At 36.6% G+C, this 27,480-nt stretch overlaps 1 protein-coding gene across 1 annotated transcript in view; it reads right to left on the minus strand.

The window, feature by feature from the left end:
• Window positions 1–27,480, minus strand: part of LOC150085386 (rootletin-like) — a 239,314-nt gene that overhangs the window by 118,743 nt on the left and 93,091 nt on the right. Inside the window, exons 5-6 of the mRNA XM_090374550.1 lie at window positions 14,665–14,742; window positions 11,926–12,008 (exon numbers count right to left, since the gene is read on the minus strand). Of these exons, the coding sequence (XP_090230676.1) occupies window positions 11,926–12,008; window positions 14,665–14,742 (161 nt within the window). The remainder of the gene's footprint in view (window positions 1–11,925; window positions 12,009–14,664; window positions 14,743–27,480) is intronic.

The raw sequence follows: 27,480 nt of genomic DNA on the forward strand, positions 1-27,480 counted from the left end.
TAACTATACATATAACTACTTGGGTTATGTAACATAAATAATTAGTAAAAAATAAATAATTAATACTTAACTTGATACGGAAGTCATATAAAGGGATTTCGTAGATAACACTCGATACTGAAACATAAATAAAGCGTTATAACTGTGTTGGGATATAAGTAAGGGTCTTAATTTTGTACTGAAATTGAAATTTTATTGAATTTAAATCGAAATCATGACTCAGACCAGAGCAGCAAAGCAAAAGGCTCAAAGCTAATGGGAGTGCTGTGGCTCAGGGATGAACTGAGGGGGGCAGTTGCCCTCTGAATCACAGCCTATTAAAATGCACTACTTGCTTGATGTTTGTGGAGCAGTCGGGTACAAGACATGATACTGCCATGGGGGATGTCTTTGTGTGTGCGCGATGCAAGGAAATCAGGCGACAACTCAGCGTTGTTATGGGCCTATATGAGAGCTTGAAGGACAGGGTGGATGCCCTCAAAGGATTAAAAGTGAGGGGCCCATCAAGCTCTCAGCTGCCCACACCAATGCCAGAGCTTGCACTTGGTCATCACGCAACACAGCGGCAGCCCCCAAGGCAGAATGCGCTGGTCCCAAAGGAACTAGTAGTTGTTGGTGACTCTATTGTCAGGGAAACGGGAAACATGCTTTGTAAAAAGGATAGGTGGAACAGGACCAGGGTATGTCTGCCGGGGGCAAAGGGTGATGACATTGTAGAGCAGTTTGTTTGTTTGTTACTTGGTTTTTAGGAGCATTAGCAACTAAGACCATATTGCTCTGGGGATATGCGGTAGTCATTCCCTGACCTTTCCGCTTCCTCCATATTTGGTGGTCACGGGCTCGAACCCAGGTCTAATCAAGAAGCGTGTGCTACGCACTGCCGCTCCTGCCCACCTGGCTACGGAGGCGCCCTTGTAGAGCGGATATCATCTTTTAAGGGCACAAAAGGTGATATAGTTGTAGATGTTGGTACTAATGATATTAAGAGTAGGAATTACTTACCGGCGGAATTACTTATTAATTTAAGTAATTCCGCCGGAATTACTTAACAAGTACAGGTCATTGTAAAAAAAAGCCGTGAATCAGGGTTGAATTTGAAAGTGTCTGCAATTCTGCCCACACACGATAGGAGGGAGTATATGATGACAGCCCTGTCGATTAATTTGGCACTGGAAAGATTGTGCAAGGCTCAAGGGGTAGAATTTTTTTCAGCCTGGTCTGTACTTGTTAACAGGAGAGATTACTTCTACAGGGATGGGATACACTTAAATAGAAAGGGTGCAAGAATGTTTGCTGATGCTATCGAGGCAGTGTTAGGTGGGTCGGAAAACTGCTAGATTGGGGGGATACAAGGACTAATAGATTAACAGTAGCCACTGGCAGAGGTGAAAGTGATTCTTGCACTGCTTCTATTGGAATGAGCCGCAGCCTGGAAAATAAGATGCTGGATATTTCAGAGACTGCTGGAAATCATTGGGGTACAAGTAAACACATGGGTTGTGTTAGGGTAGTTAAGAAAAAGAACAGGTGCATGTATACTTGCATGTACACCAATGCTAGGAGTCTAGTAAATAAATTTGATGAAATTGAGGTATTCTCAAAACATCAAAGGCAGATATTGTGGGGATTTCAGAGACGTGGTGTCACACAGATATAAGGAATGCAGAACTGGAATTTGGGGAGTACAATGTCTACAGAAGGGATAGACAGGATAGGAAGGGAGGAGGAGTTATGCTATTAGTTAAGAAATACATAAAATCCAAGGAAGTGAAGCCAGTCGACATCGCCGGACAGTGCAGTGTCGAGTCAGTTTGGTGTGACATAAGCATTGAGAGATCAAAATTGAGAGTAGGAGTGTGCTATAGGCCTAATGACTCTGATGAGTATAATAAGAAATTGTACAGGGAAATAGAGTGGGCCAGTAAATCAGAGAGTCTTATAATGGGGGATTTTAATTTCCCAGATATTGACTGGAATTTGGAGGCTGATCACTCACACACTAGCAAGGCTTTTGTGGATTTATTGGATTGTTTTCTACATCAGCATGTTTGGGAGGCAACTAGACGGAGTAATACTCTTGATTTGATTATCAGTAGTGATTCTTCATGCATTAAGAATCTGCAGGTAAATGAACCACTAGGTGGCAGTGATCACAGTGTGCTGAAGTGGGATTTACTCAAAGAAGTTTGTTTGTTATTTAGGAGCATTAGCAACTAAGGCCATTTTGCTCCAGGATATGCGGTAGTCATTCCCTGACCTTTCCGCATCCTCCGTATTTGGTGGTGACGGGCTCGAACCCCGGTTTAATCAAGAAGCGTGTGCTATGCACTGCTGCTCCTTCCCACCTGGCTACGGAGGCGCCTACTCAAAGAAGTAACTACCATTAGGGGTAAAGGGAAGGGTTATTGCTTTCGTAAAGGCGACTACGATGGACTTAGACAGTATTTAAATTCTATACAGTGGGACCAACTGATGATGTTACCAACAGCAAATTCAAAATGTGAAGCATTCAAAGAACTTATCTTGGAAGCTACTAGGCTTTACATACCAACTAAGAAATATTGTTCATGGTTTAGGAGTAAGTGGATGTCAGATGAACTAATGAGACATATGGCAGAGAAGAAAAATGCATGGGATACATACAAATTAATATGTCACACAGAAGCCTATGATAGATACAAGTTGATCTGTAACCAAGTTACAAAGGAGGTTAGGCAGGCGAAAGCAGATTACGAGAAATCTTTGGTAAAGGTTTCAAAGAAAAACAGCAAAGAGTTCTTTACTTATGTAAACTCTAAAAGGAAGGGGATGAATCAGATTGGTCCACTTGATATCGATGGGTCAACTGTTGATGATCCTGCTCAGGTAGCTAACAAACTAAATGAATATTTTGCATCGACATTCACACATGAGGAGTTATTCAGCGAAGGGAATGCCAGAGGTGTATTCAACTCTGGCAGTAAGCTAGAGAATCTTGTAATAACTGACAGTAAAGTGGAGGAGAAATTGTTGAAGATAAATACAAGAAAGGCACCTGGGGTGGATGGGATCTATCCAGTTATATTAAAGGAAGTAAGCAAACCCTTAGCCATAATTATGAGAGCTTCCTTGGACCCATGGACTGGAGATGTGCAAATGTGACCCCAATTCACAAAGGAGGATCAAAGGGCGACAAGTAATTATAGACCTGTTAGTTTAACATCTGTTCCCGGAAAATTAATGCAGGCACTAGTTAAAGAAGCACTGCAGGATCATCTAGACAAGACTTCAGTTATAGCTCACACACAGCATGGTTTTGTTAAGGGGAAGTCTTGCCTGACCAATTTGATTGGATACTATGATGAAGTCACAAAAGAACTGGATGTAGGGAATAAATTTGATATTATATACTTGGATCTTAGAAAGGCTTTTGATACTGTTGCACATGGAAGACTGCTGCAAAAATTGGAGCAGTGTGGCACTGGAGGCAAATTGCTGCTATGAATAAAGGGGTGGTTGAGGGGGAGAAGACAGAGGGTGATAATCAATGGACACTGCTCATTGTGGACTAATGTTATTAGTGGAGTCCCTCAGGGTTCAGTATTGGGTCCATTATTGTTTTCTGTATTTATAAATGATATTGATGATGGTATATCAAGCTTAATGTCCAAGTTTGCAGACGATACGAAGGTTGGCAGGGTTGTCAAGGACACTACTGACACTATGCTACTGCAACAGGATCTGGAAAGGTTGAGCAGATGGGCTGAGAGGTGGCAAATGAAGTTTATCATTCACAAATGTAAAGTACTACATATGGGAAACAGCAACCCCAGCGCAACATATCAACTCTGTGGTACTACAATGACAGTGGTAGAGAATGAAAGGGACCTGGGGGTGGTTGTGCAGGCAGATATGAAGTTTTCTGAGTAGTGCAGACAGGCTGCAAGAGTAGCTCATGGTGTATTGTCAATGATATATAGGAATTTTTCTAGCAGGGATAAGGAGGTGATTATTCCCTTTTATAAGGCAATGGTCAGGCCACACCTAGAGTACTGTATACAGTTCTGGAGGCCTCATTTCAAGAAGGATGTAGAGATGCTGGAACGAGTACAGAGAAGGGCAACAAGATTAGTGAATGGAACAAAGGGGTGCTCTTGCGAAGAAAGGCTTAAGTTTTGCAAATTACAGTGTCTGGACACTAGGCACCAGCGAGGTGATCTGATAGAGGTGTATAAAGCCTTGTATGGTTTGAGCATGCTCAATGCTGATGGGATTCTTCCTCTTGCTCAGAATAATCACCTGAGAGGGCATAAATTCAAATTGAGGAAAGACAGATATAGGATAGACGTGAGGAAATTTGCCTTTAGGTGGTTGGTTGGTGGAACAGACTTCCATCCCTTGTCGTGGAAGTTGATAGCCTAAATAAGTTTAAGGCCCAGCTGGACAGGTATTTCGAACGAACAGAGGGGTGAAGTGGGAGTGGTTATTTTTTATTTATTTATTTTTATTATTTATTTATTTTTTTTTTTTTTTTTTGGCTGATGCTGCATAAGCTTGCTTTCTTGCATCAAATGCCTCAAATAATGCTAATGCTAAAAATAATAAATAATACCTTGATGCACGTTTTAGCATCATAGTGATGATATCCCAAGAAATATATAAAAAATTAATTATAAATAAATAAATATATTTTTTTTAATTCCCTCATGCTACCCCCCCCCCACAATGATCTTTGGCAGATGATAATAAATAACCTTCAAAATTTTAATTTAGCAGCACTTAACTTTTATTAGTTTACAATGCTTTAAGTGAACAGATTTGAATTTTCAGTAGATTTAAAGAGAAAATATAGTATTTTAAGTAACTATACTTGCACTAGTACTCTATGGTAGAAAAACATGTAAAATACAAATTCTTTTGCATATCTTCAAGGTATAACAGTTAAATGAGATCTACAAATAATACTGTTGCAAATCTAGTTCAAGGGAAAAGTACAAATTAGATTAAATTAATTAAAGCAATAACTACATTTTAAAACAAATTTGTTTGACTCAATATTGATACGTCTTACATCCAAAACAATCAATATATAGTTGGTTCCACTTGTTCTAACTTTAGCATTAGCATATGATGCAAGAAAGCAAGTTTATATATAGCATCAGCCAAAAAAAAAAAAAAAAACCACCTTCCCATTTCACCCATCCATCCATTCATTCATTCCAAATGTTTGTCTAGTTCTGCCTTGAATTTATTTAAGCTATCAAACTTCCATAACAACAGATGGAAGTTTGTTCCAGCAATCAACTACCAGCTGGCTAAAGGAAAATTTCCACACATCTGCTCGACAACTGTCTTCCCTCAATTTCAGTGTATAGCCCCTCAGGTTTTTTTTTTTATCTGAGCAAGAAGAATCCCATCAGCATTTAGCCTGCTCAATCCATTCAAGGTCTTATACATTTCAATCAGATCACCTTCCAGGTGCCTAGTCTTCAGACCCTGCTGTAATTTGCAGAACTTAAGCCTTTCTCCATAAGAGCACCCCTTTGTTCTCCTCACCAGTCTTGTTGCTCTTCTCTGTACTCATTCTAGCAACTCTACATCCTTCCTAAAATGAGGCTTCCAGACCCGTATGCAGCACTCAAGGTGTGGCCTGACCATTGCCTTATACAAGGGGATAATCAGCTCCTTATCCATGATTGCAAAATTCCTGTATATTATTGACAAGACACCATGACCTACTCTTGTAGCCTGTCTGCACTGCTCAGAAAACTTCATATCTGACTGCACAATTACCCCCAGGTCTCTTTCATTCTCCACTACCCTGAGTGTAACACTACACAGATGGTACATTTCTCTGGGGTTACGGCTACCCATATGCAGTGCTTGGCATTTGTCAACGTTAAACTTCAGTTGCCACTTCTCAGCCCATCTGCCCAAATTTTCCAGATCCTGTTGTAACGGCGTACTGTCTTTACTGTTATTAACAATCCTTCGAACCTTTGTATCATCTGCAAACTTGGACATTAAGCTTGATATATCTTCATACAAAACAACAATGGATCCAACACTGAACCCTGGTGGACATGAAGAGCGGTATCCATTGGTTACCACTCTGTCTTCTCCCACTCAACCATCCTTTTATCCATTGTAGTAACTTGCCCTTAATGCCATACTGACCAATTTGTACAGTAGCCTTCCATGTGCAACAGTATCAAAAGCTTTCCTGAAATCAAAATCTATGATATCAAAATTATTTTTTGCATCCAGTTCTTTTGTTACCACATCAAATTATCCAATCAAATTGGTCAGACAAGACTTCTCCTTAAAAAACCCACGATGTGTCTCAATTATTACTGCTGTCTTGTCTAGATGATCCTACAATGCTTCTTTAACCAGTGACTCCATTATTTTCCCTGGTTTGTTTGTTATTTGGTTTTTAGGAGCATTAGCAACTAAGGCCATATTGCTCCGGGAATATGCGGTGGTCATTCCCTTGACCTTTCCGCATCCTCCGTATTTGGTGGTGACGGGCTCGAACCCCGGTCTAATCAAGAAGCGTGTGCTACTCCTTCCCACCTGGCTACGGAGACGCATTTTCCCTGGAACAGAAGTCAAACTAACAGGACTGTAATTACTCTTGTCCCCCTTTGATCCCCTTTTGTGAATTGGAGATGCATTTGCACATCTCCAGTTCATGGGGACTACCCTATGAGTATTATAAGTAATTGTTATAAGTATTACTGGTTAATTGAATCAGCCATTTTACTGAATCAAAACTTGAAAGCCTCCAGTTTTTTTTTTTATGTTACACTATATAAAATTCTTCTCTTATTAGAATCATAGAAGATGATAGGGCAGTTAATAATTGTGAATTTTTCAGCATATTTTTTTCTATTTAATTTTAATGGACAAAATTATGAGTACATATAAATAAGCACATCCATAATCATGGTGTTTACTTCTGCTGTCACACAAGGTGTTACTGCAACATCTGTGAGAAATGATTGTGTGATATTCAACCTGTTGTTTTTTACTGTCCATTAACGTCCTTCCATGAATGGATGGATGCTACAGCAATTGAGTTAATTCTAGACTGTTAATAATGTAATTCTTTCAAAAAGAACACTCTTAAAATGACCATGCACCTCAATTTGACTAATTTTTGCCTTAATTATGTAAAAAATAATGGACAGTGTTTGGCATATAACAATTTAAACTATTAAATTAATACCAAATTTTAATGAAAAATAATTTTAAATGTCAAAGCAAAACCAAGAAAAGAAGGTGTGGCTAAAAACAAACAACATTGAAAATAATATGAGCAGTCCCATCCACACTTACTCAGTGAGATGCTGTGCAATTTTTACATAATTGTTATTAATTTGTATTATTACGTGTATACTCATATTAGGTATACTTCAAATTATTTTGTTATATGTGATTTGTAGAAATTATTGTAAAAAAATAAGTTTTTCACATTAAGTTCATAAAATAAATTCTTTATAATTGGTTCAACTGATTAATTAAATGAATTTAATTTTCTAATGTGATTCTAATAAGTGAAACCTAATATTCTAAAGTAACTGCTTACTTATGCACCATACCACTTAATTTTTATCAAAAATAGTAATAACTGAACATCTTACAAACTGATGTGTGTGTGTGTGTGTGTGTGTGTGTGTGTGTGTGTGTGTGTGTGTGTGTGTGTGTGTGTGTGTGTGTGTGTGATGATGTTGCTCATTTAATTTTCTTCCTCTTCATCACTGCTAAGCACAATCAAACAAGAATGTTTTCTCTTTTCTTTTGCAGAAAATCTTCACCTCCTAAACTTTCTTCTATAGATACTTCCATCAGTTCTTTTGAATTGGCATCCAATTTCCACTCTCTTCCAAACCAGTCCAAACACATAACAGAACCAGTCAGCATCCATTCGCTATACAACCCCAAACTCACAAAAGCAACTTTCTCTTTCTCGTTTATCCATTCTTCTTCTTCCAGTCACATAGTTCCCTGAGGAGCTGTTGTGGCCACTAACAAATTCCTCCAAATGCATCAATCATGTGCTATACGAGCAGCATCGCAAAGTGTCATGCCTAGAAGTTCACTGATCCCATCCTTCCGTCTAGTTGCAGGTCTTTCTCTGCACCACTTCCCCTCGGTTTTTCCTTCCATTATATGCTTCAACAGAAAGTTTTCCCTTCTTACTATATGACCAAAAAACTTGAGTTTTCTTTTGTTGATGCTATGAAGAAGAATTTTAGGCTTGCCAATTTTATTCAATACCCACTCATTTGTTCTTCGATCCAAGTAAGAAATACGCAGTATTCTCCTGTAACACCACATTTCAAATGCCTCAATTTTCTTCCTGTCAACTCTTTTCAGATTCCATCCTCCACATTCATAGGTAGCAACTGGAAAAATTAACGAATCAATGATTCTCAGTTTCGTCTTTAGGGGCAGATCGTGATTTCTCCATAATTTTATCAGATCAGCGACCAACGTTTTAGCAATTGCTTGTCGTCTCTTTACATCGTTTGAGCAGTCACTATTTTTATTTATCCATTCTACTTCTGTTTTATACGGCTCACCCTTGTATAACACGGTAGTTAGGTTCCTATAAAATCTCGTGTAGTGTGAAAGTTTATATAGGACTAAAAACCAGTAGAAAAAGGGGGATTACATTCCAAACGCTAACAAAAATACACCATTTTTTTATAACTACTGGAAATAATTAATTAGTTTATAATTAATTAAAAAACTACATTGGATCTACTGGAAACTTAATTTTTATTAAAAATAGTAATAACTTAATATCTTACAAACTGATATATACATATATGTCAGATAATGTATGCTCATTTAATTTTCTTCCTCTTCATCGCTGCTAAGCGCAATCAAACAAGAATGTTTTCTCTTTTCTTTTGCAGAATATCTTCACCTCCTAAACTTTCTTCTGAATCTAAATTGTATCTTCTGCTCCCTTAAAAAAAAAAAAAAAAAAAAAAAAAAAATATCAGTAATCTGGGTTTGTTTGCTTTTGCTTGATAGATCTTTGTAAATTCCTTGGTATGGAGCTAAGCATGTTTATAGTTCCATTTTGAACTCTGTGCTCCTTTCAGTCAAAGGATCTGCATTCAAAAAATAAGATTCTAATTGCTCCGCTTAGGTTATGCCTTCCCATATGCTTTTTAGCGTAAAATTTGAAACTTCAGAATATTCATCTGCGCTATCATCCTCTGAATTGATTTGGTTTACTTCTAATGCAATTTCCACCAAATCCACTTCACCAGCCTCTTTTTCTACCAGTAATTCTTGAATGTCTTTAGTAGTCATATCATCAAAACATTTTCCTCCTACTGACTTAGCAAGTTCTACTATTGCACCGATTCAGTTTTCTGCGAGTTCAACCATATTTCCCGAATGAACTAACTCTGGCCATACATTTCTCCAACACACGTTTAATGTTGTCAGTTTTACTTCTTTGAGCAATAAAGCTATAATTCCAATAAAGTCCACTACTGAAAGATGTCTTTTGAGTGGTGCTGTTTTACTTTCCTTAGGCATAATTTAGGGATGGAATTTAATTCACAGCAAAAATATTATTCCAATATGGTTCTTAAGGACAAAGTTTAGTAATACATACCAGGAAAAATTTATAAATGGTGGACAACCAAAATAGCCTTACAAAAGCCACAAACTGGATGTTTTGAAGTCAATTTTTTACGGTCTCAAACAAGCACAAGTTCAATAGCACAGAACCTAACATAGGGATTTCCCAACGAAATAAAATATGGGGATTTCGCAATATATATATATATATATATATATTTTTTTTTTCTTTTTGTATAGCCACTAGCAAGTCAACAGCAAGGATTCACTATGGGGGGGGGAATGGAAATGTTAAAAAATAACATCCAACATAGCAGGGTCTCCCCCCCCCCCCAACAAAAGCAAACTATACTGTGTTGTGAGGTTTGCCGCAATTCTCTAACCATGTTAGAGCAAGAAACCGTATTGTAGACGTAATGTATTATACATGGGGTTGCCTGTAATCTTCCTCCTATATTTATCAAAATTTTAACTACATAAATTGTAGTCTTATGTCAAACAAGTACCTTCTTTCTTTCTCAACCTTCACCCATGCATGTGCTAAGTACTTTAAAGTTCTTATACCTTTCTTGTTTGGGGATTTCATAAAAAAAAAAGGGGGGCCAAGATTCAGGTGCTTCAAGTGATTAAGATTTAAGAACTATTCTGAAAAAAAATTAATTTGCTGGGAAGCATTATCCAATATGCTTATGTGGATAAAATTTAAGGTGGAAAGTTGGATGAAATTTGTTTATGCATATAGTCCAGTTGAAGGTGAGGGAAGTTAATAATGCCTTATAGAACTTGTGTTAAGATTGGTTGGATGAAGATTTGTAAGGCTTAAAAATTATATCTGCAGAAATATTTTAAGAAAATTAGATAAAGGTAAACTTAACAGTAATGGTAAAAGATTATTAAAGTTTTGTGGAAGTAATGTACTCAGTTACAAACAATATTTTAGCATAAAGATGGGCAGAAATTTACGTGGAAAGAGCATAAAAGAAAAGAAAAAGGTGACTGTATATACAGGTAGTTCCTGACTTTACAAGTTAATCTGTTCCGCATGCACGTAAAGCAAAAACTTGTAAAGCAGGAATTTATTTCCTATAGATTGAATGTCAAAATAGAGGTTACATTCTCAATGATCAAATTTGACCATAGTAATGTTAAATAAAGGTCAACAAAACAATAGTTTATGCTTAAACAATGATTTATTTATCCAAAGAAATGAAAACAGCCTTTAAAATCAAGCAAATTATTTATGTCATACAAATGTTAAAGAATGTTTATTCTTCATCATCATCATCAACTAAATGCACACTTGTTGATGGTTCATTGCTCAATGTTGGTTCAGCACTTGTTGGTTTGTTGGAAGCACAAGGAGCATTCTTCTTCGGAAATGCTTCAAGAATCGTTTGTTGCCAAGACAGTCTTCTCTTTTCTTTATAAATTTCATAATAGCAACTTTTCTAGTGTGTTCAAAATTTGAATCTTGTGACTCAAGAATCTCAATTGCTTTTTCTATATGTTGAAAAGCTTTGTCAAGCCCCTTGAGAGTGAAGGAACGAACAGGAGTTTTAGCTGTTAAATCTTCTTCTTCTTCCTCAGCTTCTTCACATTTTTCCATTTCAAGGTCTTCTTCATTTGTGAGTTCTCCATTGTGCTTGAAGCAGATCAGTGATGTCAGATGTAGAAACCTCAAGGTGCAATTGGTTAGCAATATTAATGATTGCTTCCATTTCATTTTGTACGATCTCTTCTTATTCTTGAAATCCTTTAAAATTATCAATTGTATGCCATATTTATGAATGTTTAGCATTTATTTATCACAATTCATGTTAATATTTTTGATTTTGTTGATACTTGATAAAAAGAGAACTTGTAAACTTGTAAAGCGGGAACTGCCTATATAGTGTTAGGAAAAAACACTACTCTGTATAATTTTTTTTCTGTCTTTACTGTCTGCAACCAGTTTTGCCTCTCCAGTGACAGTACATTAACTTATAGATCATATTATCCATGAGTTAACCTAAAGTTACTAATATTTTTTTTCTCTTTAAATAACATGCCAAGAGGGCAAAAAAACAAAAACCTCAAATGTGCTGTGGTTACTGGTTTCAGAGCTATTTGGCTTTTAATAAAGCAAAAGGCACCCTCCTACATGTTATTAAATGTCCTTTCACAAAAAAATAACTATTTCTATACTTTTCAAACATGTCTCATATTTCAAAAGATACATAACTTTTGAAAAATGCATTGAATACAGCCATATAACCATATGTCATTTCATTTCTGGTAAAAAAACTATTAAAATAAAAAGCTTCTGACAGTATAAACAAAAAGTTAAGAATAACAAACCTGTTTTGTTCTTGTTCTAATCTGATAAGAGCTGTCTCTAAATCCATGGTCACACCATTTGTTTCTGCCATAGTATGGTAGTCCTGAAATAAGATTAGAAGAGAGAGGGAAGGTGGTTTAAATATATTCAATATATTACCAAAAACAAAGAAAAGGTTCAGTAAGATAATATTTCCAAGGAGATATTATCATTTCTAAAGTACTATATAAAAATGGTTTAATAACATAGAAGCTGCTATAGAAGTTTTATTTTTTAGAATAATAATGATGCATTTCAAGTAGGAATAATTTAAGGAATATAAAATATCCATAATAATAGAATTTATTCATATAATGATATGTTAATGAACATACAATGCCTTGAACCACAGCTTAAGTTCTATTATTGGTTTCTTTATAACCTAAATGATAATTTAAGTAACTGCCTTTCTTTCTTTTTTTTTTTTTTTTTTTTTTGGAAATTTAACAATTAAAATCTGATAATTATCATAATCATTTATTAAAAAAATCATTAACACATTAAACAGTATCATGATGTGAACATGAAGTAATGGGGTTTTTAATCCATATTGAGGAGAAACCACCTGACTTTAGAACAATTTCTCCTGATTTGACAGAAGAACCAGATATTTTTTCAAGCAACCTTCGCCAACTGATTAATTCAGCCATAGTGAGAAGAAAGCCAAAAATTGTCTCTGTCCTCTCCAATCCAGATTGACTCAATCAAGGGTCAAAATAGTCATCAGAAAAACTCACAGCAAAATTGTTAACTGCTGTGAGTTATCTTTTTTTAATGCAGTTGTGATATCTTAGTTTGTGATACTACAAAAACAAGAATTTTATGGTACCATAATTCGATTGCCTGAATGACATTTTGGTCCACTGGCTGCATTAGAGGTGAGCAGTAAGGAGAAAGAATCATTGTCACAATGTTACCACATCTCTTTACATTCATTTACATGTGGACAACCCATTGTATTGTGAAGAATTAGCAGTTTTTCCATGGGATTTATTTCTTTTAAACAATTTTACAGATGGAAAAAATTCAATGTTAAGCCATTTGGCAAGTAATTCTCTACTTGCCTAACATCTATTGTGGCCTTAAAAAGAACAGAGAGTGAGCAGTTTTTGAAACTCCATTTTCTTCAATTTTCTGATCACCAATAAACATAATTCGAGGCTTCTGGTGGATTCACAAACATTAAATGTCATTCACTCTTTGCTGATATTGCAAATTGATAGTAAAATCTTTTTTATGAATCTCCTTAAAATAAGCCACTCTCATCAGCATTATAAATTTGTTCAGGACTCAAACGAAATTCAGTTATAATTCAGTATTTACACATGAATACCTAATTCCACAGAACTTTTTAAATTTACTGCTATACACTTCAGTAGCCTTGAAGCTGACATTTTCTGGAATGGGAAGGGGGGGGAGGGAAGAGGCCCTTTTACATTAAATTTCCTTAGATATCAGAATGCTAAGCAATCGAATAACCAGGTATACACAATACACAACAGTTCCCCTAAAAGATATTTCCCTAAATTAAGTCACTCTCATCAGCATTATAAATTTGTTCAGGACTCAAACAAAATTCAGTTATCGTTCAGTATTTACACACAAATACCTAATTTCACAGAAATTTTTTAATTTTGGGGGAAAGGGAGGTAGAATGTTTTGTGCTTCCTCTTACTGCCACCACAGACATTTTAGGTGATTAAAATAATATAAAAAGCAGCAGTATAAAAAGGCTGCCAGCTTTTTCAATGGCACTTTTCATACATATGAATATCTAGGTTCTTAGTTCTGGAATGTTCACCTTCTATTATATTAAAATTTTTGCAAACAGCACTGTCAAAACTTTCCTTGGTTGAGAATGGAAAAGGTTTCTGTTGCTGAGTGCAAGCAGAAAGCACAGTTCTTGTTTATACTCTGGCACGACCACCAGGTCAGTGGAGTTTATAGTAAATCATCAATACAAATGTTAATCGTATTGAGCAGTCACGGGCTTGAAGCCTGGTCCACTTAAAGAGCGAGCGATACTGCACTCTCGCTCCTGACCATTCGGCTATGTCAAGCCTCTAGCTGTTTCCAAACTTGTGGAACAATAGTATAAAGAAACATTTAATCATGATATTCTAAGATAATTCAAACTTTCTATACAATACAAAAGGTGGTTTTTTTTTTTTTTTTTTATTAATTATTGAAAAAATATTTAAACCAGAATCTGGATCAGACTAGCATGAGAAGATTCAGAATGCTTGGCTGCACCATATTTCTAAGCATTTTTATTAAAGATATCAGTGATACACACTATACTGGCAATTACTACACAAAAATTCTCTGTATCATTTATAAATGTTTAAAAACTGCAAACACATCTATTCAACTATCCACCTTGCTTACCTTTCCAGACTGCAATGAAAGTTTCTCACTGACTTTCTTGTGACAAGGGCATCAAAATTTATTTATTACTGTATAAAATAAAGTATTTATTTATATTTTATTTTAGTCATCATTTTGAAATTATAAAAGAAGAATCTCGCAAACTGCAATACAGTTTATTTAAAGATTTCAAACCTATTTCAGCTTTCAAATTCAAACCTTTGAATGCCAAAATAGGGACTTTTTTTGTTGTTGTCGTCACATAAATGATATTTTGAGAATGAATCCTTTGCAAACAAATCTATAAAAAGTAAATAACCAGTATAAAATTAAAAAATTATTATACTGCCAACCTTGTCTAAGCTGTCAGGAACAGACTGCTGTGATAGTACTTCCTCAAGTTTGGCACACCTGCTCCTGTATTCTTCCACCTAAAAATATATAATACTGATAAAATATTGAATAGTTTTCTACCAGCTCACAATTTATAATATTAGATAGAAACACCAATGAATTGCTCCTAAAATTTAACTAATTCTCATTTTTTTAAAAATTAAATTGACTTAATTGTAAATAAAAATTAAGTTTAATATAAAACTAATACCTTGGCAAGAATGAACATGACATTAAACATGTACAACTTTTATGTGTTCAGACATATTGTTATATGTCTGAACACAAAAAGTATGAATTGTATTTTTTTTAAAGTAAATATAACAATCTTTTTTTGAGCGAATGAATCTTTATTAAGCACTAAAACAGTTTCGCCTTCTGGACACAAAATATATACCTATATAAATTATTAGGTTACTTGTTAATCATTCTGTTAATTTTAAAAAGAAAACAGGAGCTTCTAAAACTGGAGTTCAGAAAAAATATATAATTATCTAAAGCAGCATTTTTCAACTGGTAGTATGCAGATAACAGACAGTGAATTTTTTTTTGAAATTATGAAAAATAAAACATTAAAAATTTCCTATCTAAAGGTAAATAATTAGATTTTACCTATCTTTTTTCAATCTAACAGGAGTTCACAAATCATGCGTGGATTTTCAAACATTTTGTTTGTTCAACCTCTGAGCAGATAACTATATATTTCTCGGAAAGCTTAAAACTGCGACTGAGTCTTATCTCTCGTTTCTTTTCTGTTCTGTTCCTTCCTGGAAAACACTTACACAGTATGCATTGCTGATTTAGTAAGTTACTGTGCAGCACTGAGGATTTAATAAAAGGTCTGCTTAATGATTTAGTAAAGAATTTAATAAAACAACTGCAAATAAAATATTTTAAAAAATTGGACAATTTTATGACGGAACACAATATTCTTTGGAGCAATTGCATTGGCATGTGTACTGATGGAGCTCGGGCTTTAACAGGAAAGCATAGCAATGTTGTAGCTACAATAAAGAAAGTCACTAATGAAGCTAAGTTCACTCACTGTGGTGTTCACTGCGAAGTCTGGTTGCAACAGCAATACCTGAAGAACTGAAAACTGTTTTAGATCAGAACTGTTTTTTTTAGTGCCATCGAAACATTTCAAATGATGAAGCAAGTGTACGGAGAGAATTGTCTGTCCCATGCACATGTTAAAGTGGCATAAATGTTTAGCCCATGAAAGAAAATAACTGGACGATGATGAACATCCAGGCACAACAAAAACGATTTGAATGCCAGAGTTGATTGAAAGGATGCAGGAAATCATTACCTGCATAAAATTCAGAGCATTACACATCAGTCGATGATGTGCAATGCTCTGAATGATTTCAGATCTGTGTGTTAATAACGAAACTATTCTACATATAATAACCCAGGATTTGAAGAAAACAACGTTCTGTGCACAGTTTGTTCTGCACTTGTTAACAGGTGGTCAAAAAGAGGTGCGAGTTAAACACTGTAGAGAACTCATTGAGCCCACTGAAAATAAACCCAAATTCCTGAATTTGATCATTATGTGCAACAAGACACTGTGTCTTTGGTACGATCCCACAATGAAGTGACAAAGTGCAGAATGGAAATCTGCAAACTCATCCAAAGCCAAAAAAGCTGTTGTCGAGAAAGGTAAAAACAACAAAACCACGCTCTTTTTTTTTTTTTTTTTTTTTTGGTAGTTGTTGGCGCATCGGCTTCTGTGGCCATAGTGCACCTCCTAAGGTTTTTGCAGTACTTTGATCCAAGCCCGAGGCGGGATTCGAACCCGCGACCTTTGGGTTGCCAGGCAGGCACTTTACCCACCTGGCTAGCCCGGTCGGCAAAACCACGCTCATCACTTTCTACGATAGCAATGGATGAGCACAAACAGTTTGTGCCCAATGGCCAAAGTGTTACAGCTACTTACTATCTGGACATTTTGAAACATTTCTTGGGGAGCATCTGAATGGTGTCGACATATGGAGAAGACAGCAGTTGGTTCCTCTTGCATAACAACGTACCAATTTTTGGCTAGCAAGAAGTCTGCATACTGTTACACCAACTATATTCACCAGACTTGGCCCTGTACAACTTCCTTTTATTCCCCAAGCTCAAGGCACCAATGAAAGGCTGTTATTTTCATGAGGTCAACACCATTCAAAGAACTGTGATGAAAACATTGAATAGCATAACAATCACTGCCTTCTACCAGTCATTCCAGACATTTGTAATGGTGCATGCAGTGTATGGAAATCACTTTGAATAAACAATGGGTGGAAGTCACTTTCGATCATTTTTTTCTAGCATCAGTTTTGTTTTCTGACTGCTGCACTGGGTATATTTATTTTGTTTTTTATTTTTGTTCCATCATTTTCATATACATAAGTCTTTAAATTTTTTTCATCTTTCATCTCACCCATCCATTCCCTCCAAGAATTTGTCTAGTTCTTTTTTGAATTTATTCAAACTATCCACTTCCACAACAACATATGGAAGTTTGTTCTAACAATCAACCACCTGCTGGCCGAAGGCAAACTTCCAGACATCTATCCTGCAACCACACTTCCTCAATTTGAATTTATGCACCCTCACGTATAATGTAGTTGTTTCATACACTCAACTTTTTTGGCCAATGAGTGGCCAATATTGAGTCACAAACTAACTCAATATTGGCCATCCATGTCAACTGGATGCACTGCCTTAGATTTAATATGCTTCTTAACTAAAAGCATAATCCCCTCCACCTCCATCCTGTCCTGTCTGTCCTCCTATATACATTGTACTCCCCATATTCAAATTCAGCTTCATGATTTTGTCTGGCTTCACTTATTTTGTCTGAGTGACCAAGTCTCCGACATCCTTACAGTGTCTGCATTTTATGACTTAATCAGCATTTCATATTCATTAAATTTATTTACAATGCTCCTTGCATTAGTATACATGCATCCATTCTTACCATTAGTTGCCACAGAACAAGTAAATACGTGAGCTGTATTAGGGTAACTAACGGTAAGACATAGGTTCATGTATACGAATGCAAGGAGCATTGTAAATAAATTTGATTTCATCAAATTTATTTACAATACTCTTAATGCTTGAAATCCCCAACACCTTGCTTCCCAGGCTGATGCATTTTCCAATTGAAGCAGTGCAGGAATCACTTTCACCTCTGCCTGTGATTCCACTTAATCTAATAGTCTGTGTATTCCTCCCAAGCTATTTGTTTTCTAACCCACCTATCACTGCTTCAATAGTGCTAGCAAATATTCTTGCCCCTTCTATTTAAGTGTATCCCATCCCTATAAAAAGTCTCTCCTCCTAACAAGAAAATACCACACTGAGAAATTTCTACCCAATGAGCCTTGCACATTCTCTCCAGGACTCAATTTATTAACAAAACTCGGAACGTGTACTCCCTCCTATTGTGTCTGGGCAGAATTGAAGACACTTTCAAATTCAATTCTAACTTGCAACTTTTTCCCAACATTGCTCTGCACTTGTTAATTAAGTCTTCAGGTCTCCTACTCCGAATATCATTAGTGGCATGTACAACAATATCACATTTCCTGCCCTTAAAAGGTATCAGCTCTATGTCATCTACTTTTTCCCTGGCACACACCTGATCCTATTCCACCTATCCATCTTGCACAATATATTTCTTGTTTCCCTAAAAATAGAGTCACCAACAAAAAAAAAAAAATAATAATAAAAAATAACTACCTACCATTGGGACCAGCACATTCTCCCTTGGGGATTCTCCCTTGTTGGCTGATGTACCAGCACATTCTCCCTTGTTGGCTGATGTACAAGTGTGAACTCTGGTGTTGAGTTGGGCAGCTGAGAGCATGAGTCCCCCATTTTAATTCCTTCGAAGGTTACTCTTCAAGCTCTCATAAATCCTCATCAGAACACTGAGTGGGGGCCTAATTTCTTCACACTCTCTGCACACGAAGACCCCCCTCCCTTGGCTGTATCATGTCCTGTTCCAGAAAGATCCACAAATATTGCACAAATAGATCATTTTGTTAGGCGATGATTCACAGGAGAATTAAGCCCTTCAGTAATTTTATTGCATTCCCTCCCCTGTATACCAAATGAATATGCACAAGAAAGGTGGTAGGTCAATATATGTTTTACATTTATTAAAACTGATAACTACGTTTTACAATTTCCACATTCTTATGGGTTAGCCTTGACAGTGTCAGGAATTATATTAAGTAACAGTATATAGCATTTATCACTACTTCCACTTCATTTATTCCACTTCATTTGTTTTTCAGTAATATCCTAGAGATTTAGCTCTGTTTGATCTTAATGTACCTTCAAGATGTGTTTTTTCATTAAGTAACTTATGTGCCCAGTCTATAGATGTTTAATAATTGTCATATATAAGATATTTCTCATTCAACAAATTACCATACAACTTCTTATGGCACAGACAGCCACTACAATTAGTTTTCTTCCCACTGCACAGAGCACACCTGGTTCAAAACCAAAATTGAAAATACCTTTCATATACAGCTTGAATAACTTAATTCCAAATTTACATAATTATTTTTTTTTTTTGCAATTTGTTAAAAAGTACAATTTCTCCATTGACAAAGTTCCTTTCTTAGCATTATCAATTTTAAAATTATCTTAACTTTCTTATCACTAAGATGTTTTTCATACATTTCTCTATCTGAATTTCACTGTTTTACTACTGCCCATATTATAATATGTAACTCAAAATAATTCTACAACATCCACTACATTAATTCATGAATGATAAAATACTGATTCATATTAAAATTTTTTAATGAAACAAATTTCTGTAGCTTGTCCAATTAGATAATTGCAATTTTGGTGCAGATTCTTTATTTTTATACTTAGCTCCATCAACCAGTTAGTTTAGTAATCAAGTTATATAACTTCATTTACGATAAGTTTAGAACAGTCACAAGAAATGAGTTCATTCTCAAATACAAATTCTTTCACAACCATACTAATCAGTGCTTGTTTGAGGTTAAATTTTGTTATATTAAATTGAAGATTAAAGGACTTCTGCCTCTGTGTGAATTTAGTATTTGTTTATTTCAAATCATAAATTATATACACATAAATTAGACATTTCATGGCTCAGTGGTTGCTGTCATTGCTATTTACCATTACAAAGGACAGAAAACACATATGACCTGATATTTGCGGAACTCAAGTCTACTAACGTTGGTCTTGAATTTTTGTAAGTTAATTTTCAAGGAACACAAAGAAAGATCATTTCAGAGAAGGGAGGAATTCAACCCTTGCTGGATACCACAAGTGTTTCAAGTGGTTAAGGTTACAGGTACTGTAGGCTACTACTAATATTAAAATTGTTCTTTGTACTACTTACTTCGCTTAAATGACAAGTATTCACAAAAGACTTCACAATTCACTTTTGGATTAAACAATGTAATGCTTACCCAAAATATTTTTATTCAAATGTTTTTGAAAATGCTTTGATTATTAAAATAATTAGGGAAAGATGATGATAAAGAGCTGAATTTCGCTCATAGCTTCATGCAAGTAACTGCAACTCTTTTTAATATCAATCATTAAGCAATACTAGTACAGATTAAAAATTTTAAAAAAAGGCAATGCAATTATAACAGAGAGGAGTCTGTGTGACAGCAAGAATTGATTATTCATAAAGCAATACAACATAGTGAGGAACAACTACTACAGAAACAATGTGCCACACCATTAAAGTATGTCTCTCCTATTCACTAAGGGGGAAGGGAGTAATTACAGACCTGTAAGCAAAACTCTTTCAAGGAAAATAATGGAGTGGGGTTAAAGAAGTATTACAGGATAGTCTTGATAGGAATGCACTTGTAGGGAAATCGCAGCATGTATTTGTTGATAGTGGAGGAAATCTTGTCTAACTAATCAGATTAGCTACTATGACAGTAACAAAAACTGAAAACAAAATTTTGACTTCACATAAGACTTCAGTTTGGTTTGGTTTGGTTTTTTTTTTTTAAGGAGCTGTTGTTGTTGTTGTTATTTGGTTTTTAGGAGCATTAGCAACTAAGGCCATATTGCTCCGGTGCGGTGGTCATTCCCTGACTTTTCCGCATACTCCGCATTTGGTGGTGACGGGCTCGAACCCCGGTCTAATCAAGAAGCGTGTGCTACGCACCAGTGCTCCTTCCCACCTGGCTACGGAGGCGCCTTTTTTAAGGAGCATTAGCAACTAAGGCCATATTGCTCCGGGTCATGCGGTGGTCATTCCCTGACCTTTCCGCATCCTCCGCATTTGGTGGTGACAGGCTCGAACCCCGGTTTAATCAAGAAGCGTGTGCTACGCACTGCTGCTCCTTCCCACCTGGCTACGGAGGCGCCTAAGACTTCAGTAAAGCTTTTGACACTGTACCACATGGAAGACTTCTGTATAAATTGGAGCAGTGTGACATTACTGCTATGGATTAAAAGATGGTCAGAGGGTTGTTATAAATGGGCACTGCTCTTCTTGGGCTAATGCTATTAGTGGAGTCACTCAGTGTTCATTGCTGGTTCCTTACTGTTTTCAATATTTATTAATGACACTATAAAAACAAAGCTTACTGTAAGTTTGAAAATGATACAAAGATTGGCAAGGTAATTAATGACAGGAATCGAGGCATACTACTGCAAAAAGACCTATAAAAAATTGGACAGGTGGGCTGAGAAATTGTAAGTTGATATATACAGGGTCCAATCACATTATTATGATCACCTACCTAGTATCCAGAATATGCACCTTTCGCAGCATGCACCGCAGCCAGCCGCCATAGGATGGACTCAATAAGTCTGCAGAAGGTTGCTACGGGAATCTGTGACCATGCAGACTGCAGTGCACCCCGGAGTTCCTGTAGGTTCCTTGGTGGAGGATCCATCCGTCTGATGTGTCGATCGAGGTGGTCCCATAGATTTTCAATTGGGTTAAGATCCAGGGAATTTGGTGACTAAGGGAATAAGCTTGAAGCCTTTGTCATGTTCCTCAAACCACTCACGGACAATTCTGGCGACATGACACAGCATAGTCTTGCTGATAGATACCACTGGCCCAGGGAACACAGTCAACATGTATAGGCCCCCAAAATCTGATCGGCAATGATCGATAAGTAACCATTTGTGTTCAAGGTGCCCTCCAGAGGTATCAGGGGATCCAAGCCATGCCATGCCATGAAAACATTCCCCAGATCATAACACCGCCCCCCAGCCTGCCTTCTACCAATAATCGAGTCCGGGTGTCTGTTCTCAGAAGTTTCATGCCTAATGTGCCACTGCCCATCCACTCGTGGAGCAGAAACCGTGACTTCAGAGAAGGCCACTCATTGCCACTCGACCGGGGTTCAGTGTCAGTATTGCTGTGCAAACTGACGGTGTTGTTTGCGATGAACAGTCATCAGCATGGGTGCTGTCACCAAGCATTTGCTCTGGAGCCCAATGCGCAACAGCGTTCGCTGCACTGTTGTGTTGGAGACCTTTCTGGTGGCCCCAGGGTTCATTTGGATAGCCAGCTGAGCAACAATAGTGTGCCAATCGATCCTTACCAACTGTTTCAGTCGATATTCACCTCTGAGATCAATGTCGCATGGCTCTCCACAATTGCCACGTAAGGTCGTCAGAACTGTCCCATTCGTCCAGTCTTGATACACTTTCACCACTGCAGCACGTGAGCATTTCATAAAGTCCACTGTTTCGGAAATGCTGGCACCTCTGGCCCGATAGCCAATGATCATGCCTTTTTCCAGGTCTGATAGGTCGCGTGCTTTGCCCATGACAGAGGCTGTTACTGTGTTCACGGATGCCGAACATCAAGCCTTATATGCTTGCGGTGTGTGAACTTGACATGTGCAATGTATGATGCGCTAGGCGTGTGTGATGTATTGCATTGGGGGGAGGGTCATAATATTGTGACTGGACTTTGTACATAGTATTTTATATAGACAGCAGTAATTCTGGAATAACATACCAGTTGGGTGCTACTACACTCAAGCGGTTAGTGGAGAATGAAGGAGACCTGCTGTTATTAATAGTACAATGTAATATGAAGTTCTCTAAGCAGTACAGATAGGCTGCCAGAATTGACAGAATACCATTTCCATGGTGTTCTGCCAATGACATACAGACATTTTTCCAGCAGGGATGAGAATGTGGTTATCCATTGTATAAGGCAATGGTCAGACTGCATCTTGAGAACTACATACAGGTCTGGAAGCCTCATTTTAAGGATGTGAATCCCTTGGAATGAGTACAGAGAAGAACAACAAGATTAGTCAAGGACACAAACAAAGGGTGCTCTTACCAAGGAAGAATTCAGTTCTAAAAACTGCATGCTTGGGAATTAGGCATACTACTTAGCCTTAGACACTTCAATCAGGGTCTCCTGTGAGAAGACCTGATTGAAGTTTTAAGGCTTAAATAAACTAAATGCAGATAGCATTCTTACTCTTTTTCATAAAATACATAAGTGAACATAATTTAAGTTTAAAAAAGATGGATGTATGTGTGATGTGAGGGAAAACCACTCTAAAAGTAATGATTTTCTCTCCAAGTAGATTAAAATCCAAAGCCGCATATTTGCATTCAGGAAGAAGTGAACTAGAGTAATTTGGATATGTGACACTAATTTGTCAGTACAGTTGAGGGAGGGAGGGAGGTGTGAAGAATAAGGAAAGGATGACCTCATCTTTGAAAAGGTAAATACAGATAGATTTATTTCTGCCTTTCTTTCCATTAAAAACACAGGCAGCAATCTTAAAAGGTATATATTTCTTTATATTCTCTTCTTTTGGTATAGATATCTATGGTCAAGATTCTGGTACCATAAAAAATTATTTTGTAGTCATTATCTTATAAGCAATAGAGAGCAACAAGGGGCATTCAATAAATTATCTACCTAAGGTACTTTCCATAGTTATCTTTCAATGGTTCATGATTTATGATGTTCCTACATATCACAAATTGAATTATATTAATTTTTATCCCAATATACTTTTAGGTTGTGCTACTGTAACAGAAAGAAGGAAAACACCTGTATCAAATTATGGATCTGCTGAAATTGGATCATCGTTCAGCCATCAAGTTTTCTCACCAAAGAAGGAAATGGGCTGAAGGCTATTCATGAAAGGATGTGTATGGCAACAGTGCTCCCTCAGAATATCAGGTGAAATTCTGGTCAAAACAATTCAAGTGGGATAGAGAGTCCATCAAAGATGATTGACATCCAGAATGGCTGCGACAGTAACCACTCCAGAAATGTGCCAAGCTATGGAAACTCTTGTGCTGAATGACAGATTATTATTATTACCGTATTTCTTCAATTCTAAGATGCCATCGATTGTAAGACGCACCTTAATTTCAGAAAAAAAAAGCTTTGATTCTAAGAAAAATAAATAAATGAAATAAAACGCTAAAATAAATCTAACAAATATTTTTATTATAATAGAATTCAATTTACTAACAACAATAGTACCGGTATTTATCAGTAGGTATGTTATTCATCACTTCCTTCTGAATCTTCTGAGCCATCGATATCTGCATCTGAATCAATATCAGAGTTTACTTCACATTCAGGGTCAGATTCGTCTGAGCCGTCGTTATCTTCATTATTCCACAATATATCATCTTCTGAGCCATTGAGAGCATTGGTGATGCAACATTTTTTTAAATGAGTGCTTTACTATTCTTTCTGGGATCAGCTTCCAAGCTGTTGATACCCATTCTGCCAATTTTGATGCCTGTGCTTTCTTAATTTTGACCGGAAGGTTGTCGGTCAACAGCCAGGATTCATATTCCTTTCTCAAGTAATCCTTAAATGGTTTGTTGACTGAAAACGTCGAGTGGCTGCAGTTGGCTAGTCATGCCACCAGGAATCACAACTAAGTCACCACGTTTTTGCACGATTTTATTTTTGACACGTTCGGACAAATATCCACGAAATCATCAAGTACTAGCATGTAGGTGGGTTACGAAGACTTCCAGGATGTCTATTCCACACAACATTTAGCCAGTCTTCCATAAGCTCTGCTGACATCCATTCATTTTTTGTGCACGCACAATAACATCTTTGGGGAAAATTTCATTCTTCGGTATGGTTTTTCTATATAAAATTAAATATGGTGGCAACTTTCGACCATCGGCGGTGATGCATAGCATCACAGTGATACGCTGTTTTTTGTAGCCTGTGCTTATAATCTTGATTTCTTTAGCGCCTTTAGCGTTGAACGTGCAATTTCAAGGCATATTTCAAGAAGACTGGGGATTTCATCAGAATTTCCAATTTGACTAAACTCAGTTTCTTTTTTTCCTTAATTTCATTACCTGTCGCTGAAAGTTAATCAGCTTCTGTTGAAAGTCTGCAGGAATTTTTTGACAGATAGATGTTCGGCACCTTAACAATAATCCACTACGACACACGAGTCTGTCGCACCAGACGTGACTGCCTTTAAAATTTATTTTCTCTATTCCGAGGGACTTGGCAATTTCTCCGGCTTTCAATTGCATGGTTTGTCGAGTAATGGGCAATCCTTTTGCACGTGTCTCCATTAAAAAACGTATCACAGCTTCATAGACTTGTGGAAATCTTCCATTCTTAGGCCCTGTAAAGCACTTGGTTGTTGCTTTGCATGAAAATATGGAATTGCGATCATTTCTCCAACGGCGAACATTTACTTCACTAATGTCAAAATATTGACCCACAGCTCTATTTCCATGTTCTTTTGCATACACAAACTTTTCGTTTCAATGCGGCTTCATAGTGCAATCTTTTTGGTATTTTAATGTGCAATAATGGATCAAAATTAACGAAATACAGTAATTCCACTTCTTACGTACTTTCGAAGATACAAAAAAAAACTTCCTGGTTTTCGCTGAGTGAGCTCCACTATAATGTAATAACGGTGGCTTCACATTTCGAAAGCACGTGAAATCACCCATGCCACTTTATTCTCGGAATTGGAGAATGCGATAATACTCAAACTTGGAGGCGGGGTTTCCACGTAAAAACAAAACGTGTGGTGCTGTGCAAAGCACAGGAAAATTAAAAAAAACTGCAATTGTAAGACACCATCGATTCTAAGACGCACCCCATTTTTAGAGACGTTTATAGGGGAAAAAAAGTGCATCTTAGAATCGAAGAAATACAGTGTTATTAGCTATATGGTGCAAGGAAGCCTGAGGCTTATGCTGCACCAGCCAAAAAAAAATTCCCTAGTTACTCTGAGAGGGAGAGAGAGAGTGTCAAAAGTAGAAGGGAATCACCAAGAAAGAGAAGAATGATGATATCTAGCTCAGGACCCTGGGTGTGTCAAGCCCATACTCACCAGATGTGAGCCACTGGGGTAAGCTAGCTTAAAGGTGTCCCAAATCTCTAGGGAATAGACATACCTGAGGGAGCAGTTATAACCATCCTCCATAACCTTAGTCATGGAGGATGGCTAAGGATGACTAAGGTCAGTGCATGGTGGGTTCCCGGATTTCTGACCCCTGTGCAGAAGCAATTCACAGTACAGTGTTGTGAGGAGAATTTAGAACTTTATGGAAGGGATCCTGAAACTTTCATCTCTAGAATTGTTAAAGGTGATGAAAATGGGTTCATTACTGGGATCCTGAGACCAAGCAAGAATCAATGCAAAGGAAGCACAAAGGTACCACACAAAAAATTTCAGACAACCTTCAGCTGGTAAGGTTATGACCACCATTTTTTGAGATGCTGAAGGAATTTTGTACATTTACTACTTGGAACACAAGCAGACAGTTACTGGGGAGTCATATGCATCCCTACTGTACAACCTAAAGGATGTCATAAAGGAAAAACACCATGGAAAACTTTCCAGAGGTGTGCTGCTTCTTCAGGACAATGCACAGATCACATGCTGTTGCTGCTACTTTGAGACACTACTTTACAGAACTTACCATCCATCTTACAGAGCGGATCTGACCACAGTGACTATTTCCTGTTTCAACATCAAGTAAAATATACATAACATCGCTTTGCTGATGATAATAAACTGTTTCTGCATTCTTTTTTTTTTATTTTATTTGTCTGGTATTTCCTCATTGCCAACAAAATAGAACAAGTGTATTGAAGTTCACAGAAATTACAATGAAAAATAAAAAAATAAAAAAAAATTTGCCTCTATCTCATTCCTTCATAGGTAGGTAGATAATTTATTGAACGCCCTTCATACATACATCCAACTTGTGAATGCTGTCATTCTTGACTGTACGGTGTTATTTCATGTCCTATTCTCTTAAAATTCTTCAGTTTTGTTTTAATTTTTCTCAGATAAAGAACTCAGGTAAATACACTGGAAACATCTGTATAACTTTTATTTTATAAGCAAAGGATTATTTTCCTCAGCAGAATGAAATTTTTGTCACCTTTAACATAATAAAATGGATTCCTTACTAACTATGCAATCTATATAGCATGCCCTTGAACTATTTAAACATCATTAATTAGCCTTAATGCTTTTTAAATGAAATCAAGGATTTGTAAATGTATTTTTTTTTTTTGTTTGTTTTTATTGTTGGTGATTGGGGGGACAGCATTCTGGATGCAGATTTTGAAACCACAGTTGTGACAGTCTTGTAACGTTAAAGATTAAAATTAATCAAGATTATTTTAAGCATAAAAACTGTATCTTGGATATTCTGGTGGCTTTGTAAGCTTTGTCACACAGAAAGAGAACTGCATTAATGAAAACTATGGATTTCCAGGCAGTGCAAGACCAATGATATACCTAAAGATT

The sequence above is a fragment of the Mastigoproctus giganteus genome, chromosome 5 (assembly GCF_048544385.1).
Source record: "Mastigoproctus giganteus isolate SK-2022 chromosome 5, ASM4854438v1, whole genome shotgun sequence".
NCBI classification, from domain to species: domain Eukaryota; kingdom Metazoa; phylum Arthropoda; class Arachnida; order Uropygi; family Thelyphonidae; genus Mastigoproctus; species Mastigoproctus giganteus.